The following is a 24,262-nucleotide window of genomic DNA, read 5'->3' on the forward strand; positions in this document are numbered from 1 at the left end:
CATAATGTTTTCACCAACAATTAATAATCTAAGCTCATTGGCTTCAGCAGCAATACTAGTTTAAAGGATTGGTGAGTGGCCACCTGCAGGATGTATTAACTCACAATTTTGTGTATTGGGGCACTTTGAAGAATGTTCTGGAAGAGACGGTGCCATCTTGTATCTAGAAGAATAACCAGATTCTATCTGGCCATTTCCTCTCATGGCTTCTGTGCATCCTAAAGCCAATTGTTAATCACCTATATATATATAATATTGATAGCTAATTGTTTTTTAATGATTGCTTTAATTACTGCTTTCCCCAGCTATGTTTCTATTTGTTTCCATTTTAGCTGTAAGCCACCTTGAGTCCCTATCAGGAAAAAAGGCAGGGTAAAATATAATAATAATAATAATAATAATAATAATAATAATAATAATAATAATAATAATAATAGTTGATGTTGTTGTTGTTGCAGGATAGAACAAATTTTGGGGTAACTCAAGAAAACATGGTATATACTTCTTATTTAAAAGTGACGAGACCTTGCAAGTGAGCACACATAATTGTAGTGGCCATTGAAAGGTGCATGTAAATAGTAGATGATTTTTGGCTCCAGTGAGAGGACTTTCATCTTGGTTTGGAAGATACTGCATTCTCCTGGAAGGATCATTTATATACCTTGAAGATTCGCCTGAATTCTACTTTATCGCTATAAAGTAGTCTTGGTGGGCTGGTGCAGCAGCTGCAGCTTCTCCTGGGCAGAGACATCCACAAGGGCATGGAAAACTGGTCACAGTTATCCATGCCCTTGCCATCTCCCAAATGGATTACTGTAAAGTAGAGCTGCCTTTTGACATTTGAGTTGGCACAGAATTCAGCTGCCATGATTTTGAGTGGCAAAGCCTGTTCAAACAAGTGTTAAAAGAACTCAGCTGACTTCCTGTCCAATGCCAAGCCTCAGCATACTAGCAACTGACTACAGTGGTACCTCGGGCTAAGTACTTAATTCGTTCTGGAGGTCCGTACTTAACCTGAAACTGTTCTTAACCTGAAGCACCACTTTAGCTAATGGGGCCTCCTGCTGCTGCCGTGCCGCCGGAGCCCGATTTCTGTTCTTATCCTGAAGCAAAGTTCTTAACCTGAAGCACCATTTCTGGGTTAGCAGAGTCTGTAACCTGAAGCGTATGTAACCTGAAGCGTCTATAACCAGAGGTACCACTGTAAATGCTTTGAGACCATGGTCCCAAAGCAGTGCCTTAGCCTATACCATCCTTCCCCTTTCTCTGATCATCTGATCATTTTTAATGTGAAATTTTTTTATATGTTTTTGTATGTGCTGGAAGTTGCCCAAAGTGGATGGGGCAAACCAATCAGATGGGCACAGTAAAATAATAATAATAATAATAATAATAATAATAATAATAATAATAAGCTTAAGCCTCTCTGTTTTCTCCTTACTGGGGTGAAGCAGGGGCTTGACACCTACAGAGAGCTTTTTCAGCCCTAGGGAAGTTAACCTCACTGCTTTTATTTAGATGCCAGAGAAAGAAACTTTACATTCTCTCAGGTTTATAATTTCAGTTATTTAAAATCTTGCTGATGGACTTTGTTCTAGCTGCTAATTTATCTGATTATGTGGGTTTATTGCTTTTAGATGTTCATTGTGCAAACTCCTATGGAGCCAAGTTTGATGAAGGGCAGTATTAATTTTTAAAAAATAAATAAAGCAGCAATGGCAGTAGTCACAGTTATCATTTGGGATCGGTTCAGGGCTATTATGTACCTTGCTGTCCTAAGGGCGCTGCTACTAACTTTGTCAATAATGCATGTACGTGTTTACTCTGAAGTAAACCTCAATACTAGCAACTCAATACTAGCATAGGGACGCGGGTGGCGCTGTGGGTAAAACCCCAGCGCCTAGGACTTGCTGATCGCATGGTCGGTGGTTCAAATCCCCGCGGCGGGGTGAGCTCCCGTTGCTCGGTCCCAGCGCCTGCCAACCTAGCAGTTCAAAAGCACCCCCGGGTGCAAGTAGATAAATAGGGACCACTTACTCGCGGGAAGGTAAACGGCGTTTCCGTGCGCTGCGCTGGCTCACCAGAGCAGCTTCGTCACGCTGGCCACGTGACTCGGAAGTGTCTGCGGACAGCGCTGGCTCCCAGCCTCTAGAGTGAGATGAGCGCACAACCCTAGAGTCTGTCAAGACTGGCCCGTACGGGCAGAGGTACCTTTACCTTTACCTTTAAACCTCAATGAGTTCAATGGGACTTACTCCCAGTAATGGATTTTATTCATCATTAAAATTTATTTCCAAACAACGTAACATTTTAAAACATTTTAAGAGATATACAAAACCATACAATTCATAAAATTACGCAACAGAGCTAAAAACGGAAATGCAGTGATACAGGTTGAAGTCTTGTGGATTAGGGAAAATCTGTGCAAAAAGATGCATCCTTAAAAGACACCTGAATAAAAGAATTGATGGTGCTGCATATAGGGGCAATTGAAGAAAATGTGTTTTGGATTGCAACCTAACAAGTCATATATTGTGCCTTGGGGGGGTCAATTCAACTGTACCACAAACTTAATGATATTGGAGAATTTTTCAAGTTACATGTGTAACATCATTTAAGATGATGAGATAATAAGGGAGATTGTGTATTAAATTATGTATGGTGTAGGAAAAGTGGGTAGGGAGCCCGTCTCTCATGATAAGAGAAGAACTCAATGACATCCAATGAAACCAAATGTTGGAACATTCCGAGCAAACAAAACAAAGTACTTCTTCACACAGTTTCACAGAATTATAGAGTTGGGAGGAACTCTAGGGATCATCTAGTCCAACCCCCTGCAATATAGGAATATGCAGCTGTCCCATGCAGGGATCAAACCTGTAATCTTGGTGTTATCACTTCCACACTCTAACCAACTGAGCTATCCAGGCAGTGGAGCGTTAAACTGTGAAATTTGCTAACATAAGATGCACACCCTCCAACATTTCTCCGATGAAAACAGGGACGTCCCATCCCAGAATGATCATTTTACTATTTATACCCCACACATCTTACTGGGTTGTCCCAGCCACTCTAGGAAGCTTCCAACACATATAAAAGCATAAAAACATTAAACTTTTTTTTAAAACTTCCCCATACAGATGAGCCTTCAGATGGCTCAGGGGTTGGATAATTCCATACCCTCCAACATTTCTCCAATGAAAATAGGGACATCCTAAGGAAAAGTGGGACATTCCTGAATCAAATCTTGGGTGTCCCTGGAAAATAGGGACACTTGGAGGACCTGCAAGATGCAGTGTTGGCCACTAACCTGAATGGCTTTAAAGGAGACTTGGAGGAATTCATACAGGATTTATCCGTATCACTGGTTACTAGCCACAAAGGTGGTGTTCTGCCTCCACCGTCACAGGCAGTATGCTGATTACAAATTGCTGGAAAGCACAGCTTGCACTTAGGCCTCGCTTACAGGCTTCTCACAGGGATCTGGTTGGCCACTATCAGAAGAGGATACCAGACTAGATAGGAATTGGGCCTGTATCCAGCAGGGCTCTTATTTATGTTCTTAACTGGAATACATACCACCACCATCCCATATAGACCATGCTGCATGTCATTGGTCTGCAAGCTCCAAGTTCCAAAGCAAAGGAGGAAGTACTCCTGTGTATGTTCTATTGCATCTATGACCTGGGCTAAACAGACAATAGTGGCAACTTTACACTGAATGATAGGATATGGAAGTATCCCAGGGTGCATTTGCATCTCGTTACAAAGGTCCAGGTAGTCTTAAGAATTTAGAAGGTTTCCCACTAGATAAGGTCTGCATGTACACAGAACTTGTGCAAGCGTTCAGTGCCAGGTTGCAAACTGTGGCTGCCAGATTATGGGTTGTAACAGGTGCAGTAGAGAATATCTGGAAGCTCCCCAGAGCCGTATCACTTGTTATATACAGTGGTACCTCGAGTTAAGTACTTAATTCGTTCTGGAAGTCTGTTCTTAACCTGAAACTGTTCTTAACCTGAAGCACCACTTTAGCTAATGGGGCCTCCTGCTGCTGCTGCGCTGCCGGAGCACAATTTCTGTTCTAATCCTGAAGCAAAGTTCTTAACCTAAAGCACTATTTCTGGGTTAGCGGAGTCTGTAACCTGAAGCATATGTAACCCGAGGTACCACTGTACTTTGCAAGACAAAATAACACTATGAAAGAAAGTCACCTGGAATATTGCACTATAACAGCGACTCAGGATAATTCAGCTGAAGCAGTGCAAGACACAACACAAGACAAAGATGTAGCAGTGACATGGCTAAACTTATTCTGATACAGAGTGTTATGAGGTGGGGGGGTTGGGGGGGAGGTAGGTATGTTGTATGCTTGAGGCCCCCTTCAATTGCTGGAGTAGCCAAGCCAGCCTAGTAATGGCCCACTAAGTTTGGGTCAATAAAAGAAACAAAGGGTTCTGTGCCAGAGGGCAAATGGATCGGCTTCCTGCCTCAACTGTCTGTTAGTTAGAACAGTGTTTCCCAACCTTTTTTGGGCAAAGGCACACTTGTTTGATGAAAAAAATTTCGCGGCACACCACCATTACAGCCCCGTGACGTCAGCGCGCAGCGTCACGCCGGGAGGGACGCACGAAAGTGAAAGTTTTCAATTTTTTCCCCTCCCCCTTGCCGGGGAACCTCCAAGCTTTGGGGGTGGGGGGGGAGGAGGCAGCAAAGCGAGGGACTGAGGGACCCTAACCCTAACCCTAACCCTCACCGATCACCCGGGAAAGCATGCGAACGAGGAGCCCCCGTGTCCTGCTCCCGGCAGCAGACGGCACAAAGCGAGGAGGCCTGGACAAGGCAGCACGCTCCCCGCTCTCGCTGCATCGGGGCTTTTCTCCTCCAGGCCGCTTTCGAAGTCTCCTTCTCCGCTCCCAAGAGCCGGAGCCGCTGCTTCCAGGCCCTGTCCGAGCCCCGACTTGTGGCCTCACTTCGAGGAGCGCCTGTTCCTGGGGACGGGGCTGCATCCCCCTCAGCCGCCGCCTCGCTTCCTTCCAGGAGACCCGACGGCTCCCCCTCTCCCGCTCGCCCTCCTGCGCCCGCAGCAGACCGAGACCTCCCCGCCCCCGCCCGGCTCGGCCCTACCTGGGCGCCTCCAAGCCCGGCCGGCTCCGCGTCGCGCTCCACGCCGGGCAGCTGCAGCGGGGGCACGCGGCAGCCCGGCTGAATGTGCCCCGGAGCTGCCGCGCTGTCACTCGCGAGTCCCTCCGAGAGCCCTCGGGACTGACTCCGGAGTCGCGAGGCGGCGCGTCGCCCAGGGAAGGGGCGGCTTCCCACAAGTCCTCCGGGAAGCAAACGCCCTCGCCCGCCTCCCTCCAGGCAACATCTCGCGGCACACCAGGCAACATCTCACGGCACACTTGTGTGCCACGGAACACCGGTTGGGAAACACTGAGTTAGAAAGACGAAAGGCAGGAGTGGAGAGCCGAGTTACATGACCCTGAAGCTAGAAGCAAAGCAGCAAGCTAGAAAGAGCACCACCCCTGGAATCCAAGGCTGGGAGAAGTAAGCCCCTATTGGGGTGTTAATGCTGTGAACCCCTCCATTGTAGGCTCGGGTTGTATATATGTGTAAATCAACCATTTATCAACCACAGACTCTGCTGTGCCTCATTCCAAAGGAACGCTGGGTAAATGCCTGGAACCCCTGGATTCTCTCACTGCTCAGAGATTGGGGTGGCATGCAACAATACCAACAGGGCTAAGAGATCTTGCCTGTACCAATGCACCATTCCAAAAATAAATCAAGAGTGCTATCCTGGGTGTCTGTATGGCTCACAGAATGTTGATTATCTGCTTTTCCAAGGGCAAAACTTCTGCTTGTCCAAGGGGAAAACTGGGTTGTAAGGCACAAACCAGAGAAGTAATGTCTGGATGATTATACCATAGTAGGACATCTGGAATAGGGGATAAATGAGGAATAGCAGAAACTGTATTATCCAACAGATGTGATGTGGGTCAGTGACTTGACCTAGGGAGACCTAGGCTCAAACTGCCACTCGGCCACAAAGTTTAGCCTTGGGCCAGTCACCGTCATTTGCCATGACTGCTGAGGTGACAAAAGGGTCCAGTGAGGACTGTTTGAAGACAGGTGGGTGTAAAGTAAATGTAAGATTCAAGCAGGCCTCCTAGCTCAGAAGCTCTTTTCCTTCTGATAATCCCAGATAGCTGGTTAGAGCATGGTGTTGAGAATGCCATGGTTGAAGGTTCGATCCCCGTACGGGACAGCTGCCTATCCCTGCATTGCAGGGGGTTGGACTAGATGATCCTCAGGGTTCCTTCCAACTCTACAGATCTATGATTCTATGAAGGGCCTGATGATGATGATGCAAGTCCTGCTTGTGGGCTTCCCATAGACATATGCCTTGCCACAAGGAGCTACAGGATGTTGGTCTAGATGGGTCTCTGATCTAATCCAGCATGACTCTTTGCTACATCTTTATGTTCCCTTACATAGGAGCCAACTCTGATGGGCTGAGGTTCCTTCATGCCCCACCCATAAAATATTTGAGGGGGCCACCCCTACAAAGTCAATGTCATAGAAAAATCAGATCCTCCAAAGTTGAGATGGGAGAAGACTGCCATTCAAATGGTGTGCATACGCCACATCATGTGATCTGATTATGCGGGGGACAGGGCTTACCTGCCCCCCAAAATATTTTATTCAAGTTGGCGCCCCTTATGCTCATACATGTACACACACATTGCAAGTTGCATATATTCCATCATTTATATTTTTTAAAAAATGTCGGTTGCCCAGGCCTAGGAGAAGAGGCACCAGCAATAAGCTGTAAACGAGGCTTGGCTCCAACTCGATCGAGGTTCAGCTTTTTCAGAGGGCAGGTTCGAGGTTTCTCCCACCCCCTCGCAACACCCCCCCCCCAATCCCCGGTGCCGCCGTATCTGTGGGGCGTTCAGAAGTTGCCGCAGTAGATCCTCCGAAGTTGAGAAGGGGGAGAAGACACACCCCCAACTGTTGTGCAGCGCCCCCCCCCCCGCCGCCGCTCCGGTTCCCCAGGCAGAGCCGAGGAGCCGTGTGTGGGTTGCCCGCCTCCGCCGAGCGTGGCCTGGGTCTCTGGCTCCCGCTGCGGAGTCAGGCGGCGACGGCAGGGGTTGCCCAGCTGTTCCAGTGCGGCAATGGTCCCTCCTCCCAGCTGCGCCTGCCTCATCTCCCCCCACCCAGCAGCCCGTCCCTCCCCTCCGCCGCTCCCGACGCTGCAGCCGCTGCCGCCACCTCCTCCTCGTCCCAACCCCCAGCCTCCCTCTCTCCCTCCCTCTCTCTCTCTCTCTCCCCATCTCCTCTCCTCTCTGTCCGGTTTCTCCCTTTCCCGCCGGCGGCGGCCCTGGCAGAGTAGGCACCGCAGGGCGGAGAGGGGCGAAAACCTCCATGTAACACCATGACAGGCATCGCCGCCGCCTCCTTCTTCTCCAATACCTGCCGCTTCGGGGGCTGCGGGCTGCCCTTCCCAACCCTGGCCGAGCTCATCGAGCACATCGAGGACAACCATATCGGTGGGTGAGCGAGCGAGAGGGTCGGGCTTTCCCCCCCCCCAAACTACCCACCCCCGGCAGGCGCGTGGGCGTGGGAGGGGGGCGGCGGCGGCCAGAGAGACCCCCAAGCACGCTAGAACGGCGGGTGGGCGGGAGCGGCTCGGAGTGCCGAGGGGAGAAGGAGGGAGGGGCGTCGGGTGTGTGGGGTGAAGCGTCTGGGGGGGACTGGCGGGCGAGGCTGCCGCCGGGGATGAATGGGAGGGCAGGGGCGGCGGGTGAGGGGCTGCAGGCACGAGGGTGGGTGTGTTGTGCGGGGAGGGGCGGCGGCGGCTGCTTGGCGAGTTGGGTGCCTGAGGTCCTCGGCCGCCGGGTGGCTGGCGTGGCGCGTGCAGCCCCGGGGCTGTTGCAAAGGCGCCGGAGTTTGCCTTGGCAGCCGCGGCGCGCCGAGAGACCCGGAGGGAGGAGGAGGAGGAGGAGGACGAGTCCAGCACGCCGCCTGCTGCTTCCGCCCCGGCTCTGGCTGTCAGGGCTGTGTGGGGAGGGAGGGAGGCGGCCATTCCGCTTCCTCCTCCTCCCGCTGCAGCGGCGGCGGCTGCGTCCTGTCAGCGCTGTTGCTAGGTGTGGAGGCGAGGAGGAGGATGGCGCGCGCGCGCGGGCTGCTCGCTCGCTCGCTGGCTTTCTCGCCCTGCCTCTCTGGCGGGCCAACCCCGGGCCGGCCTCGCTCGCTGCACCCGAGGCGCCTCGCGGCGGAGGCGGCGCGTCACGCAGGCAGGCAGGCAGGCCGGAGGGACGGACAGGGCGTGCAGGCCCCCGGCAGCGGGGAAGGGTTGCTGGTGAAGGAGGTCAAGTGGCCTGCCGCAGGGGAAGGGACGAGGTCTCCGCCGGGGGACTTGCCGGCTGGCGTGGTTGCGTCAAGGGGGCGCCGGGCGGGGAGGAGCCCCCGTCGCCCGGGCGGAGCCTCGCCTCTTTTCCCCGGCGGCTTCCACTGGGAGCCGAGCTGGGCCTCTCCGCCAGGGACCTCTCCTGGAGATCGCGCGTGGCGGCGCGGCCAGGGATCCGGGGCCGCCGTCACCTGTAGGATTTCGCTTCCCCTCCCTGCCTGGAGTGTCGAACAAGTGCTTTCAACAAGTCCCGCGGCAGCCGGGTCTCCCTGTGCCAAGGCTGGCTTCAGAAGGAATCAGGGAAGGGCGGGACGCTGACTAGGAGGATGATAGGAGAACAAAATGCTCTTACCTTGCAAAGGGCGTTTGGGGTCTGGGCTTGCTTGCTTTCCGTTTGGTTTTGGTTTTCCAGGCCACGTTTCACACACGGCTTAAACATGATCAGTAGGAAATCTCACAGAGTGTCAGAGTGTAATCAGATGAGAGCCAAGGAGTAAATGGCGGCAGCAGCAGGTGAATGAAACAAGAATGTGGAAGTATGATTTTCTTGCAAGAAGGCATAAGAGCCCAAACTCCTAGGGGCAGAAGTCCCTTTGGCCCCACTAATAAAATATTTGAGGGAGTTGCCTCCCCCCAGTTGATGGGCATTGCCATTCAAATGGTGGCCATGTGCCACATCATGTGGTTGATTATGCGGGGTGGAGCTCACCTGGTCCCCCCAATATTTCTTTCAAGTTGGCACCCCTGCAAGAAGGTTGCATTTTTTATAACCCTTGCAGAAATGTAAGCGAAAGACTCGGGTTCTCAGGCTATTGTGACTATTGCCTATAGCTAATTTGCCTGCACTGGGTGATAGTAGTTGACAGTTCATTTGAGGTGGGGTAAAAACAGACTGATCAGGATACTGCCTTTGTCCTGGAGATGCATTAATCCAGACTGAGTATGCAAACCAATTTAATTTAAAAAAAATAAAAAGTGACACAAGTGCGATGATAAAGCGTTGGTAGTAAGAGAGCTGGAACTGTGAGCCTAAAAGCCCTTGCCTTTCTCTGTGTGCATATTTTGATTGTCTGGACTGTGGTGGTTGAGTAAAAATGTAACTAAGTGGCACATCATGCTGTTCTGTAATGGGAGAGGTGAACATGCTGTTCTGTTTTATGACTCCTGGAAAGTCCTAACTTGGAGTGGGGCAGGGGGAGGATGAAGTGAAAAGTCTTTAGGAAGCCATTCATTCTTGATTTTTAAAAGTACATGCCCGCTTTAAAAAAAAACCCCTTTCTAAATGTGTCACTGGCATAAGCCCTCTGGAAAGCGAAGGATGCAAGCCAGGAGAGGCATTGCTCTAAGCCAGAATGCAATCATGGAGAAGCACTATTGATTTCAGAAGATTTTCCTCTATAAGCAGTTGGGAATAGCATAAGTTTAAGGCCTACAGCAATGTGTAACATTCCCAACACAGCTATAGTAGTTATTACATGTTACATTTTGTTTCAGAGTTGGTGGTATTCACATGATATCAGGAACCAGCACCATTTGACACTTGTTAAGGCCTATGACCTGGCAGGGGGGCTGCTGGACACTGGTACCAGCCTCCATCTCCTCCTGAAATTTCTACTGCTGCTTTTTGCCACCTCCACTGGTTTTCTTTCACTCCCTCACCCTTTTACAGTCCAGTGCATAAATGTTACACATTTAATGCAGTGATTTGGTGCGCATTCCTGGGGCAGCATAGGAGTTGCCAATAATCTAATGTGTTATATTGATGTATTGGTATTGTGAATCTGTCTGGCTGTCTATGATCCATTGTAAGGCTATATGCTTTACTATACAATAAAATTTGACTCAAAAATGGCCAGCAAGTTGAATCAGTGCCATTCATGTGATACCCAGTGAATACTCATGCTTCCTGTATTATCAACAGAATACATTTGGGTAGGCTTATAATTATTTTCAGGCCATAGGCCCTTAAGAGAAAATCTGATTGCTTTGCTGTAGCAAAGTGAGAACTTCTTCAAAGAAAGGATGTGTCCCTCCCACAAGTCAATGACCCTGAGTTGGAGAATTCATAACTCATCTAGCAATGAATTGTTGAGTTAGGAATGCAAGCATCCATCGGTTAGGGTTGTCCTTGCCAGAGTATATGTTTGCTTCCCCTACCAGATGAGCAGCAAGGAGAAGCTAACTTTATTCTGACTTCAACCTCTTGCATCTCCTGCATTGCGACCATGTTTTACTTTTGAGAAGTCATCTTCTTATGCATTACAGCAGACATAGGCACACTCGGCCCTCCAGATGTTTTGGGAGTACAGCTCCCATCTTCCCTAGCTCACTGGACCAGTGGTCAGGGATGATGGGAGTTGTAGTCCCAAAACATCTGGAGGGTTGAGTTTGCCTCCAATTCAGTTTGATGGTTCTGTTTTAAATTCCTTCTCATTAAACATGACCACTCTATCATGGCATGCTCTCATCATGGTAGAATTCATCCACTGCTCATAATTACAACCTTAGGCTGCAGTAAAAGTAGATTTAAGCTTCTCTCAGGATGAAGTCAAAGGTTATCTTTCATGATCAATCTTCTTGTGAAAACTATGGCTTCTTGTGAAAACTATGGCTTTGCTCAGTGTAACTTGGCATCATAATGTTTGGGGAGCAAACATCTGATTGCAGCATCAGGTTCTCCTCAACATATTGTAAGCTTAGATCTGGTGCATCCTTGCCTACAGACATGAGACTGAGAGAGAGTTCATATTAAGGCCTAACTAATGTGATGCTGTCACATCTTTTTTTATGAATCACTTCCTATGAGGCACCTGAAAGTGATTTACATGCAGGGCATCACAACTATGACGCAGAGAATTGAGCAGAACTGAAGTTGGGTGAGTGTGCCAAATTTTGGCCTTACACAGGTTGCCCACTGATAATTTGAAAGACCAAAGTCTGCCCCTGCTGCCTGTCAATGGGCAGGGAGTTCCAGGGTATAGGAGTTGCCACATTAAAAAATTGGCTCATTAAAAACGTGGAACAAACATTATGTGGCACTTGTAAAAGTGCAGAATTCAGCGGCCAGGTTGCTCACTGGAGCAAGATGGTTTGAGCATATTACACCAATCCTGGTCCGACTGCACTGGCTACCAGTTAGTTTCCAGGCCCAATTCAAAGTGCTTGTTTTGACCCATAAAGCCTTAAACGGCTCAGGATCGCAATACGTCAAAGACCGCCTCTTTCCATATGAACCTACCCAGACTCTGAGATCATCTTCAGAGGCTCTTCTTCATGTGCTGCCTCCTCATGAGGTCTGGAGGGTGGCAACACGAGAAAGGGCCTTCTCTGCAGTGGCTCCCCATCTGTGGAATGCTCTTCCCAGAGATGTTCACCTGGTGCCTTCATTATGCACCTTTAGGTACCAAGCAAAAACATTCCTTTGTAAACATGCCTTTGGTTGATTTGATTGACATCCTATTCCCTTTTAAAATGTTGTTCCTTTGGGGAGCAGGTGTTACTGGGTTGCTGTTTTTATTTTGATTATATATATATTGTGATTTTATACATTGATCTTGTTTTGTGAACCTCCCTGAGACCTCCAGGTATAGGGCAGTTTGTTTGTTTGTTTAATAAATGCCAATTTCATGGATCACTGTTGTTGAGTGAGCATATATGGGGTTAGTAAACTGGTCCCATGCTGTTAAGGGCTTTCCATAACAATGATAACAGCTTGAATTTGGCCTGACTATCACATTCTTGATGGATAAAAGTCCAAGGAGATGTTTTCAGCTATGGAAAACCACCAGATCTTAACAACAACAACAATTTATTACTTATACCCTGCCCATCTTGCTGGGCGCTGAGTTTTCCAAGCTACTCTGGGTGGCTCCCAGCAGAATATGAAAAACATGATAAAACATCAAACATTAAAGACTTCCCTAAACAAGGCTGCCTTCAGATGTTTTCTAAAAGTCAGGTAGTTGTTTATTTCCTTGACATCTGATGGGAGGGTGTTCCACAGGGCGGGTGCCACTACCGAGAAGGCCCTCTGCCTGGTTCCCTGTAACCTCACTTCTCGCAGGGAGGGAACCACCAGAAGGCCCTCAGCACTGGACCTCAAGTGTCCAGGCTGAATGATGGGGGTGGAGAAGCTCCTTCAGGTGTACTGGGCCGAGGCCTTTTAGGGCTTTAAAAGTCAGCACCAACACTTTGAATTGTGCTCAGAAATGTACTGGGAGCCAATGTAGGTCTTTCAGGACCAGCATTATATGGTCTTGGCGGCCACTCTGAGTCACCAGTCTTGCTGCCGCATTCTGGATTAGTTGTAGTTTCCGGGTCACCTTCAACAGCAGCCCCACGTAGAGCGCGTTGCAGTAGTCCAAGCATAACTGAACAGAGGATTTTGAGGAGTGATACTTTAGCTGGTGTGCAGGTGCAGAAGTTACCTAGAAGTAGAGAAGGCAGGCTAGAACTGGACACATATTAATATAATTATAAATGAGAAGATGCTTTGGTTCTTGAAAGATTCTTGTCCTGTTTGTACAGGACTCAAAAACACAAAAGTCCTTGTATTTCTAAAGTGCTCTCTAGAACCATTAAAAAAAATGGGGATGTTTTCTCTGGGTGAAATGGAATGCATAAAGGAAAAAGAGAGAGAGAACCAATTTCTCTGTTTTTCATCAAAATCACATGGAAAAGTTAATGTCTTCAAAAACCGGTGCAATGTATTGCAGTGGAAGAAGGATCACCACAGAAGGGAGAACTACAATACACATGGGAAGCCACATCAGGGCTTGTGTCAATTTGTCCCATATTGGCAGCGTGATGCCTAAAAGCATCTTAAGTGATTTCAACCATTTGCTTCTTCAATTATTCATTTGCCAACTAATCAGAAAAAAATGTAGTGCCTTTCTCTAGAGAGATTTGATGCCTACTAAGGAAATCTACAACAGAGCATAGACTACTGAAAGCAACTAAGGTCTCCCAATACAGCCCAAGTCCATAAAGCCCTGGTACCGTGTTGACCTGTATTCATTGTAAGATGCAGGTAGGGGGAAGGAACAGGGCTGAAAATAAATGGCGTACTTTAAATCCAGGATTTTATTAGATTAGGTATAAGCCAGTTATGACCCTATGTTCAGGGCGAGTTGGCTGAATTGCATTATGCCATTATAATGATAAATTGTGGGTGGAGGAGGGTTCTGCGTTGTATAGATAGAAAATGGTTCAACAAACTGAAGCTTGTCATCGTAAGAGGGCTAGTCTTGAGGATGGTCCATGCCAAATTTGGGGTAGAAAGGATAAGAAACGGCTTGTTTTGAATGCTTGGTGAGAAATGCTGGCATGACAGCAGGTACTGTATATTTTTATTCCATAGGTTTTGCTGGGGTGGTTTTCCTGGGATGATTTCTCCATTTGTCCAACATTTTGGGGGAAACGGTTTGTTGTGTTAGGTCAAGGGAATCATTCTAGCACATGGGTAGGCAAACTAAGGCCCAGGGGCCGGATCTGGCCCAATTGCTTTCTAAATCCAGCCCACAGACAGTCCGGGAATCAGTGTGTTTTCACATGAGTAGAATGTGCTTTTTTATTTAAAATGCATCTCTGGGTTATTTGTGGGGCATAGGAATTCATTCATTTTCCCCCCCCCCCCAATATAGTCTGGCCTGAGGGACAGTGGACTGGCCCCCTGCTCAAAAAGTTTGCTGACCCCTGATCTAGCAAGTGCTTTTGTTGATTTTATTTAAAATGTACTTTTGTGGCCTGTGTTAGTCATAAGGGTGCTTTTGCACATGCTCAATGCACATGAGAGGTTAAGTTGTGGGCAGGTTTGGACAGAATGTTGGGTGAAGCGAGAGTGATAAAAGAGAGGGATGAATGTGTACATACGTATTTATTTATTATAGGGTCACAGCTGCAGTCCCGTTGTTAGAAGTGAGTCAGCTGAATCACATTCCACAAGTCTAACGAGAAATCGGATGGGCAGTAAGTTCTACACCTTATAGCACGGGTCCTCAACCTTTCTGAGCCAGTGGGCACTTTTAGGATTTTGAGGAACTGCTGACATGGGCTGTGTGTGTGTGAAGCATAATAGAAAATGGTCACCACTTCTAAAAAGACGCAGGACCGCCACATTGTACAGATGTGTCAAACTCCCCAATCAGCCCCTTCATCAATGCAGAGGAATGGCACCTCCTCCTGCCACTGCAATGTTTGTTAACAGAGATGAGCTCGTTGCACCTCTGTATTCAGAATGGAAGGTGGGTATCTGCTCCTTGCATCTAATGAAATGTGGCCATGCTTAAGGGGACATGCTCAGTGTCGGACAGGCTGAGACAGTGGAAACTGAGCAAGAAGAGGAAACAGTCCCTTGAGCATTTTGGATCTATGAGGGGCTATTTACTTTCACTTTTCATGAGCTAAATAGGAGGTACTGGCAAGTGAACTAGTGCTTGTGGGCACCATGTTGGCGAACCCTGGCTTGAAGTTTGGAGATGACTCATTGTGTTATTTTGAGGCAATGTTCACCCTTACATATTCTTTTCACTGATTTAATTTCACATTCCACTTAAGACACTTCTTAACCCATACAGTGGCACCTCTGGTTGCAAACTGGATCTGTTCTGGAGGCCCGTTTGCAACATGAAAAGAGCACAACCCACAGTGGCGTGTCTGCGCATGTGCGGGTTGTGATTTGCCGCTTCTGCGCATGCGTGTGACATCATTTTGCGCTTCTGCGCATGTGGCGAAACCCGGAAGTAACCCTTTCCAGTACTTCCAGGTTGCTGCGGGACGTAACCTGAAAGAACGTAACATGAAGCGGACATAACATGAAGTATGACTGTAGTGAAGATACACACACACACACACACACACACACACACACACACAATCAATCAATCCGTAATACTACTCTTTTAATCCTGTTGTATAACTTAACCTGAAAATATTTGTGAGAGTGATTTTGTTGTTTCTTTTTTGAAACTGCATGAATAATACAAATATTGTTTGACGATCTAAGCAATTAATCAGTCTTAACAAGAGGCTAGTTCAGGTGTGGAAAATCATATAGATGAATTATTCTTTTGGTATATAAAGCCCTTAGCAGGTTGGGACCAGTTTTCTAGAAATATTGCCTTACATATATTTGCCCACTGAGATCAGCAGAACCAGAACTTCTACATGTGGCACGTGATGGTTGTTCTGCACTTGTAAGAAATCAGTCTTTTTTGCATGGTAACACCTACACTGTGGAACTCCCTGCTCATTGACATTGAGCTGTATTGCTTTTTGGTTGTTTTATGTAAAACACTTGGATTTTTTTTTATTTTACAATTAAGTGGTATGCAAATTCTGTTAAACAAATCATCACTTGTCCTATTGGCATATTTATGTTGGCTCAATTCCTATCGATACCAATAGCAGATACGTTGCAGTCATTGTGCACAGAGATAAATCCTTCTAGATGGTTTTCTTTGGAAGAGTTCCAAGCAGAATGAACGTCTTTTTTTCATAATGACAGGGGTCCCATTTGCAGTCAGGAGATAACTATGTACAGTACAAACAGAACTTAAGGAAAATAGTTTGAGATATAGTCTTTCTCTCTTAATGATTTCTGCAGGGTAAGTACACCTTTCTCTTCCCGCTCCCGAGTTTTTTTGTCTTTTCATTCTTGATCCACTTTTAAAAGAAATGAATTTGATTGCCTTTGTCCTTTTATATTGCTTGCAATAGTGGTCCCTTTGCTATTTTAGCTAAAGCAAAATGTTGCTTTGCAAAATTTTAGTTCGAATAAATACAGTTGTTGGCTCTTTCCAATAAATAGAATCCTTGCTGTTTTGATTCCACACAGTAGAGGGCAGTGGTATGCATGATCCACATACTCTGATGCATTGATACTGTGTGCTAAATTTGCAGGAGCAGGTTTCCAGTCTTTGCTAACTTAATCCTTCTGAATCTTGATCAGACCAAAACAACCACCACCAATTCCTGGAACTTGTCTCTCATCTCCATTAACATCTCTGACCTTTTGCCAACAGCTCTTTTCTGTTCTCTATTGTCAGACTGTATTGTGCTTTCTGATGAAACACGGCAATCCTTTTTTCTTCTCACAATTGCCATACTAGAAATATTGTTTCAGCTTTAGCTAGACCTTGAGCCATAAGCATTCTGTTTTGCAAAGGAGGTTACTTCAGCTTCAGCCCGATAAATATTTGCATGGGAGAAAGCCGTTTTGAAAATGATGGCACATGCTTCTTAATAGAAATGTGTAGGATTACACTGTTAAAAGTCCATACAGCTGTCATTACAACTATGTTATAATTAGTTTTAGTTTACCTTTTCAAGAGCCTGCGGGCAGAAAATGTGTTTGTTTAACTTAAGTTGTTTTGTAGCTCCACTTCTTCTGTGCCTGCCAGACTTTTAGGGCAGTTAATTCTGCAAGTAGCACAATAATATAAAGGTGTTGTCAGGGGTTCAGAGACAGAGGCACAGGTGAGGGAGGAGACGGAGAGCGACGAGGAAGAATCCCAGGACAGTGAGGAAGAGGATGACAATGACTTGAGATCTTCCATGAGTCTCTCAAGTGAATCGGAGGATTCTCAGGAGGGGGCGCCCCTAGTCAGGAGAAGGGGGGTCACAGGGGGGACTTGCCAGGAGCAGGGAAGCAGCAGGGAAACCCCGAGCGGGAGTGGGAGATCGGGGCCGGCTTCCCAGCAGGAACGAAGGGAAGAGAGGGGGGTTCCCAGTGTGACACACGGAGCGGAGCAGGAAAGAGACAGGGGAAGGAGATCTGGGGAGAACGTCCTGCCGGAAGAGGGGGAGAGTAGTACAGGGAGTAGTGTCAGTGTCAAAAGGAAGGTCAGGGGTAGCGAGCGCGCGCCAAGTTCAAATGTGGAGGCGCGCGGAAATGGAGAAAGCCCGGAGGAGGAGCCCAGCCCCAAAGCACGAAGGAGGGGGGAACAGGCATCTCAGGAATCCGCTTCAGGAGAGAGCGGGAGGGAAGGAACCCAGGGGGGCAGAAAGACCCTGCGGAAAAGGAAAGACAAGAAGCGGTGGTCTAGCACAAGCCTCTTAAGTTGGTGCAGGGGCGGGACCGAGTCAGAGGGGACTTCAAATGTCTGACGTTAGACACTCGGGGCTGCGCGCCTCGGTTGTGGAACCAATAATGAACTGCAATAAACATCCTTGTATATAAGAAGAGCTCGGCATTGGTCTTTTGTGAGCTGAGACCTGAGGCAGCCCGTGACAGGTGTATTTTAAAAGCATAATGTCTTCGTTCTCTTTTTCCCTTTCCCACATTCCTGCTTGGGCTCCCACACAAATAACAAGAATACTTGTTATTTCCCTCTGCACTGAACATTTTGGAAAGCTACTGCAATTTTGCACAAGACTTTTTGCGCAATTTTGCATAAGGCTCACAGGTAGATGTTCCTGCTATCTTGCTTTCCATTCCACATATTTATTTGGTCTCGTTTCTCTACACCTGGCTTTCCGAGTAGGTATGAGGCCACTGCTTGCAATTCATACTAGAGCATTGTAGGGTGGTGCTGTGGTCTAAACCACTGAGCCTCTTGGGCTTGCTGATCAGAAGGTTGGTGGTACAAATCCCCGCAACGGGGTGAGCTCCCGTTGCTCGGTCCCAGCTCCTGCCAACCTAGCAGTTTCAGTGTCCCGTTGCACAGAAGTGGTTTAGTCTTGCTGGCCACATGACCCAGAAAGCTGCCTGTGGACAAACACCAGCTCCCTTGACCTGAAAGCAGAGGTGAGCACTGCACCCCATAGTCGAATTTGACTGGACTTAACCATCCAGGGGTCCTTTACCTTTTACCTTTACTAGAGCATGCATGTAGCTGGGGGTGCAGGGGAGACAGACAGATCCCCCCCATCAAGTAAAGAAATAAAAATACTTAACTAACTGACCAATTGCATCACAGATAACTTGACTCTCCCCCCTCCCATAAAACCTGCCCCCCACCCCTAAAATGAATCCTGGCTATGCCTTGATGTATCTCCATTGATTCTAGCTTCTTCTTCTTCTTTAGTCCTTGCAATGTTGGGATGAGGTTATTAGGATTTCTCAAAAGTTTATGGAATTGCACATGTGCACATGCCTGAATGTTTTAGACTTTGTGTGCTAGCCTCTCCCAACCTAGAATTCTTATTGCAGAGTTGGAGAGGGCCTGGTAGCCTATCTGGTCCTACAACGTCCCCAACAGATGGTCATCATATCTTTGCTTAAAGGCATCCAGCAAGGGAGAGCTCACCTTCCCTTGCATAAATGGCTCCATTCAGTGCTTTTTTCTAGAAAAATAGGTGCTGGTCTCACCATGAAGTTGTTACAGTAAGTGCCACGCTTTTTAACAACAACAAAAAGAGGTGCCTGTTAAATTGTGGGTGAACATATCAATCGATACAACAATTCTTCAAACAGCTCTTGTTTATTCAGAGGCCAGAACAGAACTGAGCTGAAGGGCTCAGTCAGCCTGCTTATATAGAGCTCCAGTACAACGTAACTGTAACAACTTTCTGTAACTATCCAATCACTGAACGTCACTTTCGATCCCTTATTTGCATAACTATCTACAGTATCCCCCTGCTGGCCGAGGGTGAGAACTTCAGTACATTACAGTGCCGGTACTATGTACCCCCTGAAAAAAAGCACTGGTTCCATCGTTGAATCACTTTTACTGCTAATAAGCTTCTCCTTGTGCTCAACGAAAGGCAAAACTCAAGTAAATTAAGCCCATTAGATCTAGTCCTGCCCTTTTGTGCATCAAAAAGCAAGTCTTTTCCTTCTGTGTGATAGCTCTTCCAGTGCTTGAAGAGTAGCATTATGCCCTCCCAGCTCCTCACTCTTCTCTTCTCCAGGCTAAGCAAAACCAGGTCCTTCAAACTTTTCTGATAGGACTTGTTTTCCTTACCCCTGACCACCTTCCATTTTGCTTCCCTGAACCTATTGCCATTTGATTTGTTTTTCGTAGAATTGTAGAGTTGCATCACTAGATTTTTACAGTACTTACGTGTGGTACCTGGAACTGCTCCAGAAGTGGCCTGACTAGTGTTAGAGATTTGCTGATTTAATCTCAGGGCTTTGTGGCTGCTCTATCCGTCTACGCAACACTTCATCCATCCTCCGTCTGCTGCACATAATAATACTGTTTCCTCACAACTTCCGCATTTCTACCCTGATGCTATTGGGCCTGCACAAATCAGGGGTCGTAACCTCACTCTTCCCTTTAAGTGAATCCAGTGTTAGCCCACACATTTTGGAAGACCCTAAGTCCCAATACCAAGATGTGTTTCATAAATATTAGTTTATCCTTCTCCTTCCACACTGCTTGGTTTGCTCCCTGCATTTGGCTCTTATCAGCCTCTATGAGACTCCCAGATACACTTGTTTTTCACTTCAGGTCTAGCCAAAATTCTTTTCAATTGCTATTAAGAAGCATAATAAAAACAATAAAATGTCCAGTAGCTCCTTAGAGACCAGCTAAGTTTGTTCTGGTTATAAGCTTTCGTGCGCATGCACACTTCTTCAGATACACTGAAACAGAAGTCACCAGACCCTTATATATAGTGGGAGGCAAGGTGCTTTTTCCTGTAGGACTAATTGAAGTCGTCAACAGGTTTACCATACCCATTGAGTCAATCACCCGTCTCCTACTACCTTTCTGAGAAAAACCCCACCCCATCCTCCCACTATATATAAGGGTCTGGTGCTTCTGTTTCAGTGTACTGTATCTGAAGAAGGGTGCATGCACACGAAAGCTTATTCCCAGAACAAATTTAGCTGGTCTCTAAGGTGCTACTGGACAATTTATTTATTTATTTATTTCGACTGCGTCAGACCAACACGGCTGCCTACCTGTATTAGGAAGCAGTTCTTCAGACTAGTCCCCCCGACCCTGCCTGTTTTGCATCTGTGTCTTGTAATGTTGTATAATGGGACGCAGGTGGTGCTGTGGTCTAAACCACTGAGCTGCTTGGGCTTGCCGATCAGAAGGTCAGCGGTTCAAATCCTTGTGGCGAAGTGAGCTCCCATTGCTCTGTCCCAGCTTCTGTCAACCTAGCTGTTTGAAAGCATGCCAGTGCAAGTAGATAAATAGGTATAGGAAGGTAAGCGGCGTTTCTGTGTGCTCTGGTTTCCGTCATGGTGTCCTGTTGTGCCAGAAGTGGTTTAATCATGCTGGCCACATGACCTGGAAAGTTGTCTGTGGACAAACGTTGGCTCCCTCAGCCTGAAAGCGAGATGAGTGCCACAACCGCATAGTCGCCTTTAACCATCCAGGGGTCCTTTACCTTTTTACCATTATAATGTCTGTCCTCTTCCTATAACCCTTTGCTGTTACAAAATGTGACTTCAGAGATTCAGATATATTCTTAACTCAGAGGCCTTTTGCCATAATGATGCAGTGTCATTTTTTGCACATTCTTGACTATCTAAATGACATTTCCTCTGAATATCAGCTCAGAAGTCATAATATTTCCTTTTGCTGCAGAAATGTGGGCTTCCCACACTCTCTGTTTAGTCACTGTAGATGTGGTAAGAGAGGCATAGGAGCAGGAAACCACATCTGAATTGCTACATTTGGCAGGTCTCTGTGGGGCACTCTGTTGCCAGAAACATCTTTGCTTCTTCCTGCTATCACTGTAATAGGTTAGAGGGATTTAAAAACAGGATTAAACTTTCTCTAGCAAGAGTTTGAATAAGTATGTTAAGATTAATGTTGAGGGTTTTCCCCCTCTCCTCTAATCTTGGGGAATTTCCATAGATTTCCTTACTAAACTGAGAAACAACCTTGTTTCATTGTTGTTGAATAATCTGTCACTTTTAGGATTTATTGCTAATTGTTCAGATTTTAGTGGAATCACATGAGTGCCATATTCTGTGAGAATGACCATTATTCTCTCCATCCATATTTTGATCTAGAGATTAATCTGAGGGCACTCAGTTCAGTGTGGTGTAGTGGTTAAGAGCGGTAGTCACGTAATCTGGGGGACCGGGTTCGCGTCTCCGCTCCTCCACATGCAGCTGCTGGGTGACCTTGGGCCAGTCACGCTTCTTTGAAGTCTCTCAGCCCCACTCACCTCACAGAGTGTTTGTTGTGGGGGAGGAAGGGAAAGGAGAACGTTAGCCGCTTTGAGACTCCTTAAAGGGAGTGAAAGGCGGGATATCAAATCCAAACTCCTCTTTTTCTTCTTCTCCTTTCTCAGTGAGGCTAAGCAGGGCTCAGCTGGATGGCAGACCTTCTAGGAGTCCCATTTAAGCCTTTCTTGGCTTTCTGAAAAAAGAGGCTAATGCAACTGAAATCTATATGTGAGTGCTTGAAATAATAGCTGTTTTGGAGCTCTTCTTACAGAATGCTGAAACAGCAGCTTAAAACAGACAGCCACATGAGGAGCCATAATAATTTCAGCCCTGGATAACTGAACCTTCATTGACTGATACACAATTTATTTCATTGCTGAATTGTGTGCTTTAAGTATATGGTGAAAACTCTCAGTGTAAGATTGCAAACTCAACATGTTAAGGAGCAATTCTAATTTTGTAAACATGTAATAAAAGATATAGTAAATATAATAACATGCAATGCACGCACATGCAAATCTGTTTGAACAGCATCATTCAGTTACTGACATTGTAATTCACCACAGGCGAAACCTAAGGGTTCCTTGAGCTTGTTGACTTCTTTCAATCTGTTTCACTTCTCCTTTGAAAACTGCCTAGTATCATTTGCCTACCGCTTAAACAATAAGCAGAATGTTTTAAAAATAGAAACAGGACAGGTTTAAAATAGACTCATCTTTACAACCAGTAATATTTTTTGGGGGGTGGGAGTCTGATGCTTGAAACTGAACATTAAGCATGTTTAACGTATAATTTTTTCTTACGGTATAAATATCTCAAAAAGCTTTTCCAATAACCCAAAGCAGCTTAATATAAGAAGTTACTTTGTACAGTCTGACCATTGATCCTAGCTCACTAAAGTCTACACTAACAGCAGAGCTTGTGCAGAGTTTCAGAGAGAAAACTTTCCCAGCCATACCTGAGATGTTGTGGTTTGAACTTTTCCACTGACCTATGGCTTCCCCCGCGCCATTTATTTTGATTAAATGGGGGAACGTTATTTAAGAATTTATATTAGCACTGAGCTGAATGTTCTCATATTGGAACGTATGACTCACATTTTGGGTGGGTGGGTGAAATGGAGGACAACCCCCAGGAAATTTTGGAAGGAGTAAGTCAACGTAAGGGGTGGTGGTGGGAACATTTATGGTCCACCTCTGAAACTCCTCCTTGTAGCTGCACTTGGTAGTCCATGTTTGTCTTCTCCCCAGAGCCCTTGGGTACAACAGTATGTGTTAATGGAACCTTCCTCTAGTTGGGATTTCAGAGGAAAAAATGTCAGCCCCCAGAAGCCCCTTGTGGAGAAATGCTATTGTGTTTAGCAGTAGTTGTTTGACCACAGGTTCTTTCTAAAAAGTGGAGAAGATGAACGATGGCTTTTCATATTTGTAGGTGGGGCCTGGATCGGTTTGGGAAGCAACAGACTCCGAATGGCTGTTGACTGTCAGTTGGGAAAGTCAGTTGATGCGGTGAGGTGTGGGGCAAAGAGTTGAAGAAACTGAGGTAAAAGTGGGCAGCTGAGGCCTGAATATGAAGTTATCCATTTCCAGTGTGTTAAGAAGGCTTCACACGTGAAAAATTAGAAGAAGGGAGCTGGTGGATGTGTTAGACTTAGAGATTTGCCTTGGGTAAAGGTCTTAACAGAAGAACCATACCAGGGATTATTTTTCATCCGGAACTTGCCGGAACTCAGTTCCGGCACCTCTCAGGTAGGCACCATTGCCACCCCAAGAGAACGAGGGAGATGTTCATGGTGAGTTCTGGCACCTCTTTTTGTAGAAAAATAGCACTGAACCTTACACAAGCAACTTTTAAAAAACCGGCTAAACTGCCCCATGAGCCAAAAAGTACAACCAAAGGAGCTCAGTGGGTTCAGAGGCAGATTGTCCCCAGTAGCTGGACTGGGTTGTGAGTGAATTTGGCTGGTGGTGAAACTTTAGGGAATTTGGCCTCCTGTAAAAGCTGTTTAGAGGCTGCTGTTGGCAACTGTGCCTCAAATCAGCAAATAAATTATTTGCTGAAAGAATGAGTTTTTTTGGCCATAGAGGTGAAACCTATTTAATATTGCACGTAACTTGCTGAAAGACTGTTACCTGCCTTTGGAATGATGCTTCACTTAGGTAGCTTCTTGGAAAATATTCCATGACACAATTTCTCATCCTATAGAAATTTCATTTTCTTTCCATACTGAACCTCAGCCGTGAAGTCTGGCAGCTGCTGCTTTTCAGCGATTGGGAAGCGAAATACTTTAAACTGCCAAAATATGTGGGCAGGTGAGGTGAGCCATAATATTTAGCTTTCTGGCTCGTTTGTTTGTTTGTTTATAAAACTACTTTATAAGCTAAGGAACACAATTTAATGAAGGTTAGCTACTTTTAAGCTAATTTTAAAAAATGTTTAGGGGTACTCTCATTTTGACTCAAGAAAACCACTATTTTATAGTTCAAATCGGGAAAATAAATACAGTAAATACAACGAAACTGACCAATAACTATGCTAGATTCCAACTCCTACTTCACACATTAAATGCTCGCTTCGGTCTGAGACTCGGGAAACACCGTGACAGGAAATGAGGCTGCCATTAGGGGTAGCAATGGAACTGACGATTCACCGTGCTAGAGAAGAAGCTAAAAAAATAAATCGTTTTTTAGTTTCTTCTCCCAGTAGATTCACAAAATGTTTACCCCTGCATCCCCCCAGACAAAAAGCACTGGTTGTAGGCCATTATCACAAAATGTAAT

The 24,262-nt window shown here is 46.4% G+C and overlaps 1 protein-coding gene across 1 annotated transcript in view; it reads left to right on the plus strand.

Moving 5' to 3' along the window:
- The first annotated feature begins 7,237 nt into the window (after positions 1–7,237).
- Positions 7,238–24,262, plus strand: part of JAZF1 (JAZF zinc finger 1) — a 119,529-nt gene continuing 102,504 nt past the window's right edge. Inside the window, exon 1 of the mRNA XM_082193555.1 lies at positions 7,238–7,550. Coding sequence (XP_082049681.1) covers positions 7,436–7,550 — 115 coding nt within the window. The 5' untranslated portion in view covers positions 7,238–7,435. The remainder of the gene's footprint in view (positions 7,551–24,262) is intronic.

The sequence above is a fragment of the Podarcis vaucheri genome, assembly GCF_965113315.1.
Source record: "Podarcis vaucheri genome assembly, chromosome: 12".
NCBI classification, from domain to species: Eukaryota; Metazoa; Chordata; class Lepidosauria; order Squamata; family Lacertidae; genus Podarcis; species Podarcis vaucheri.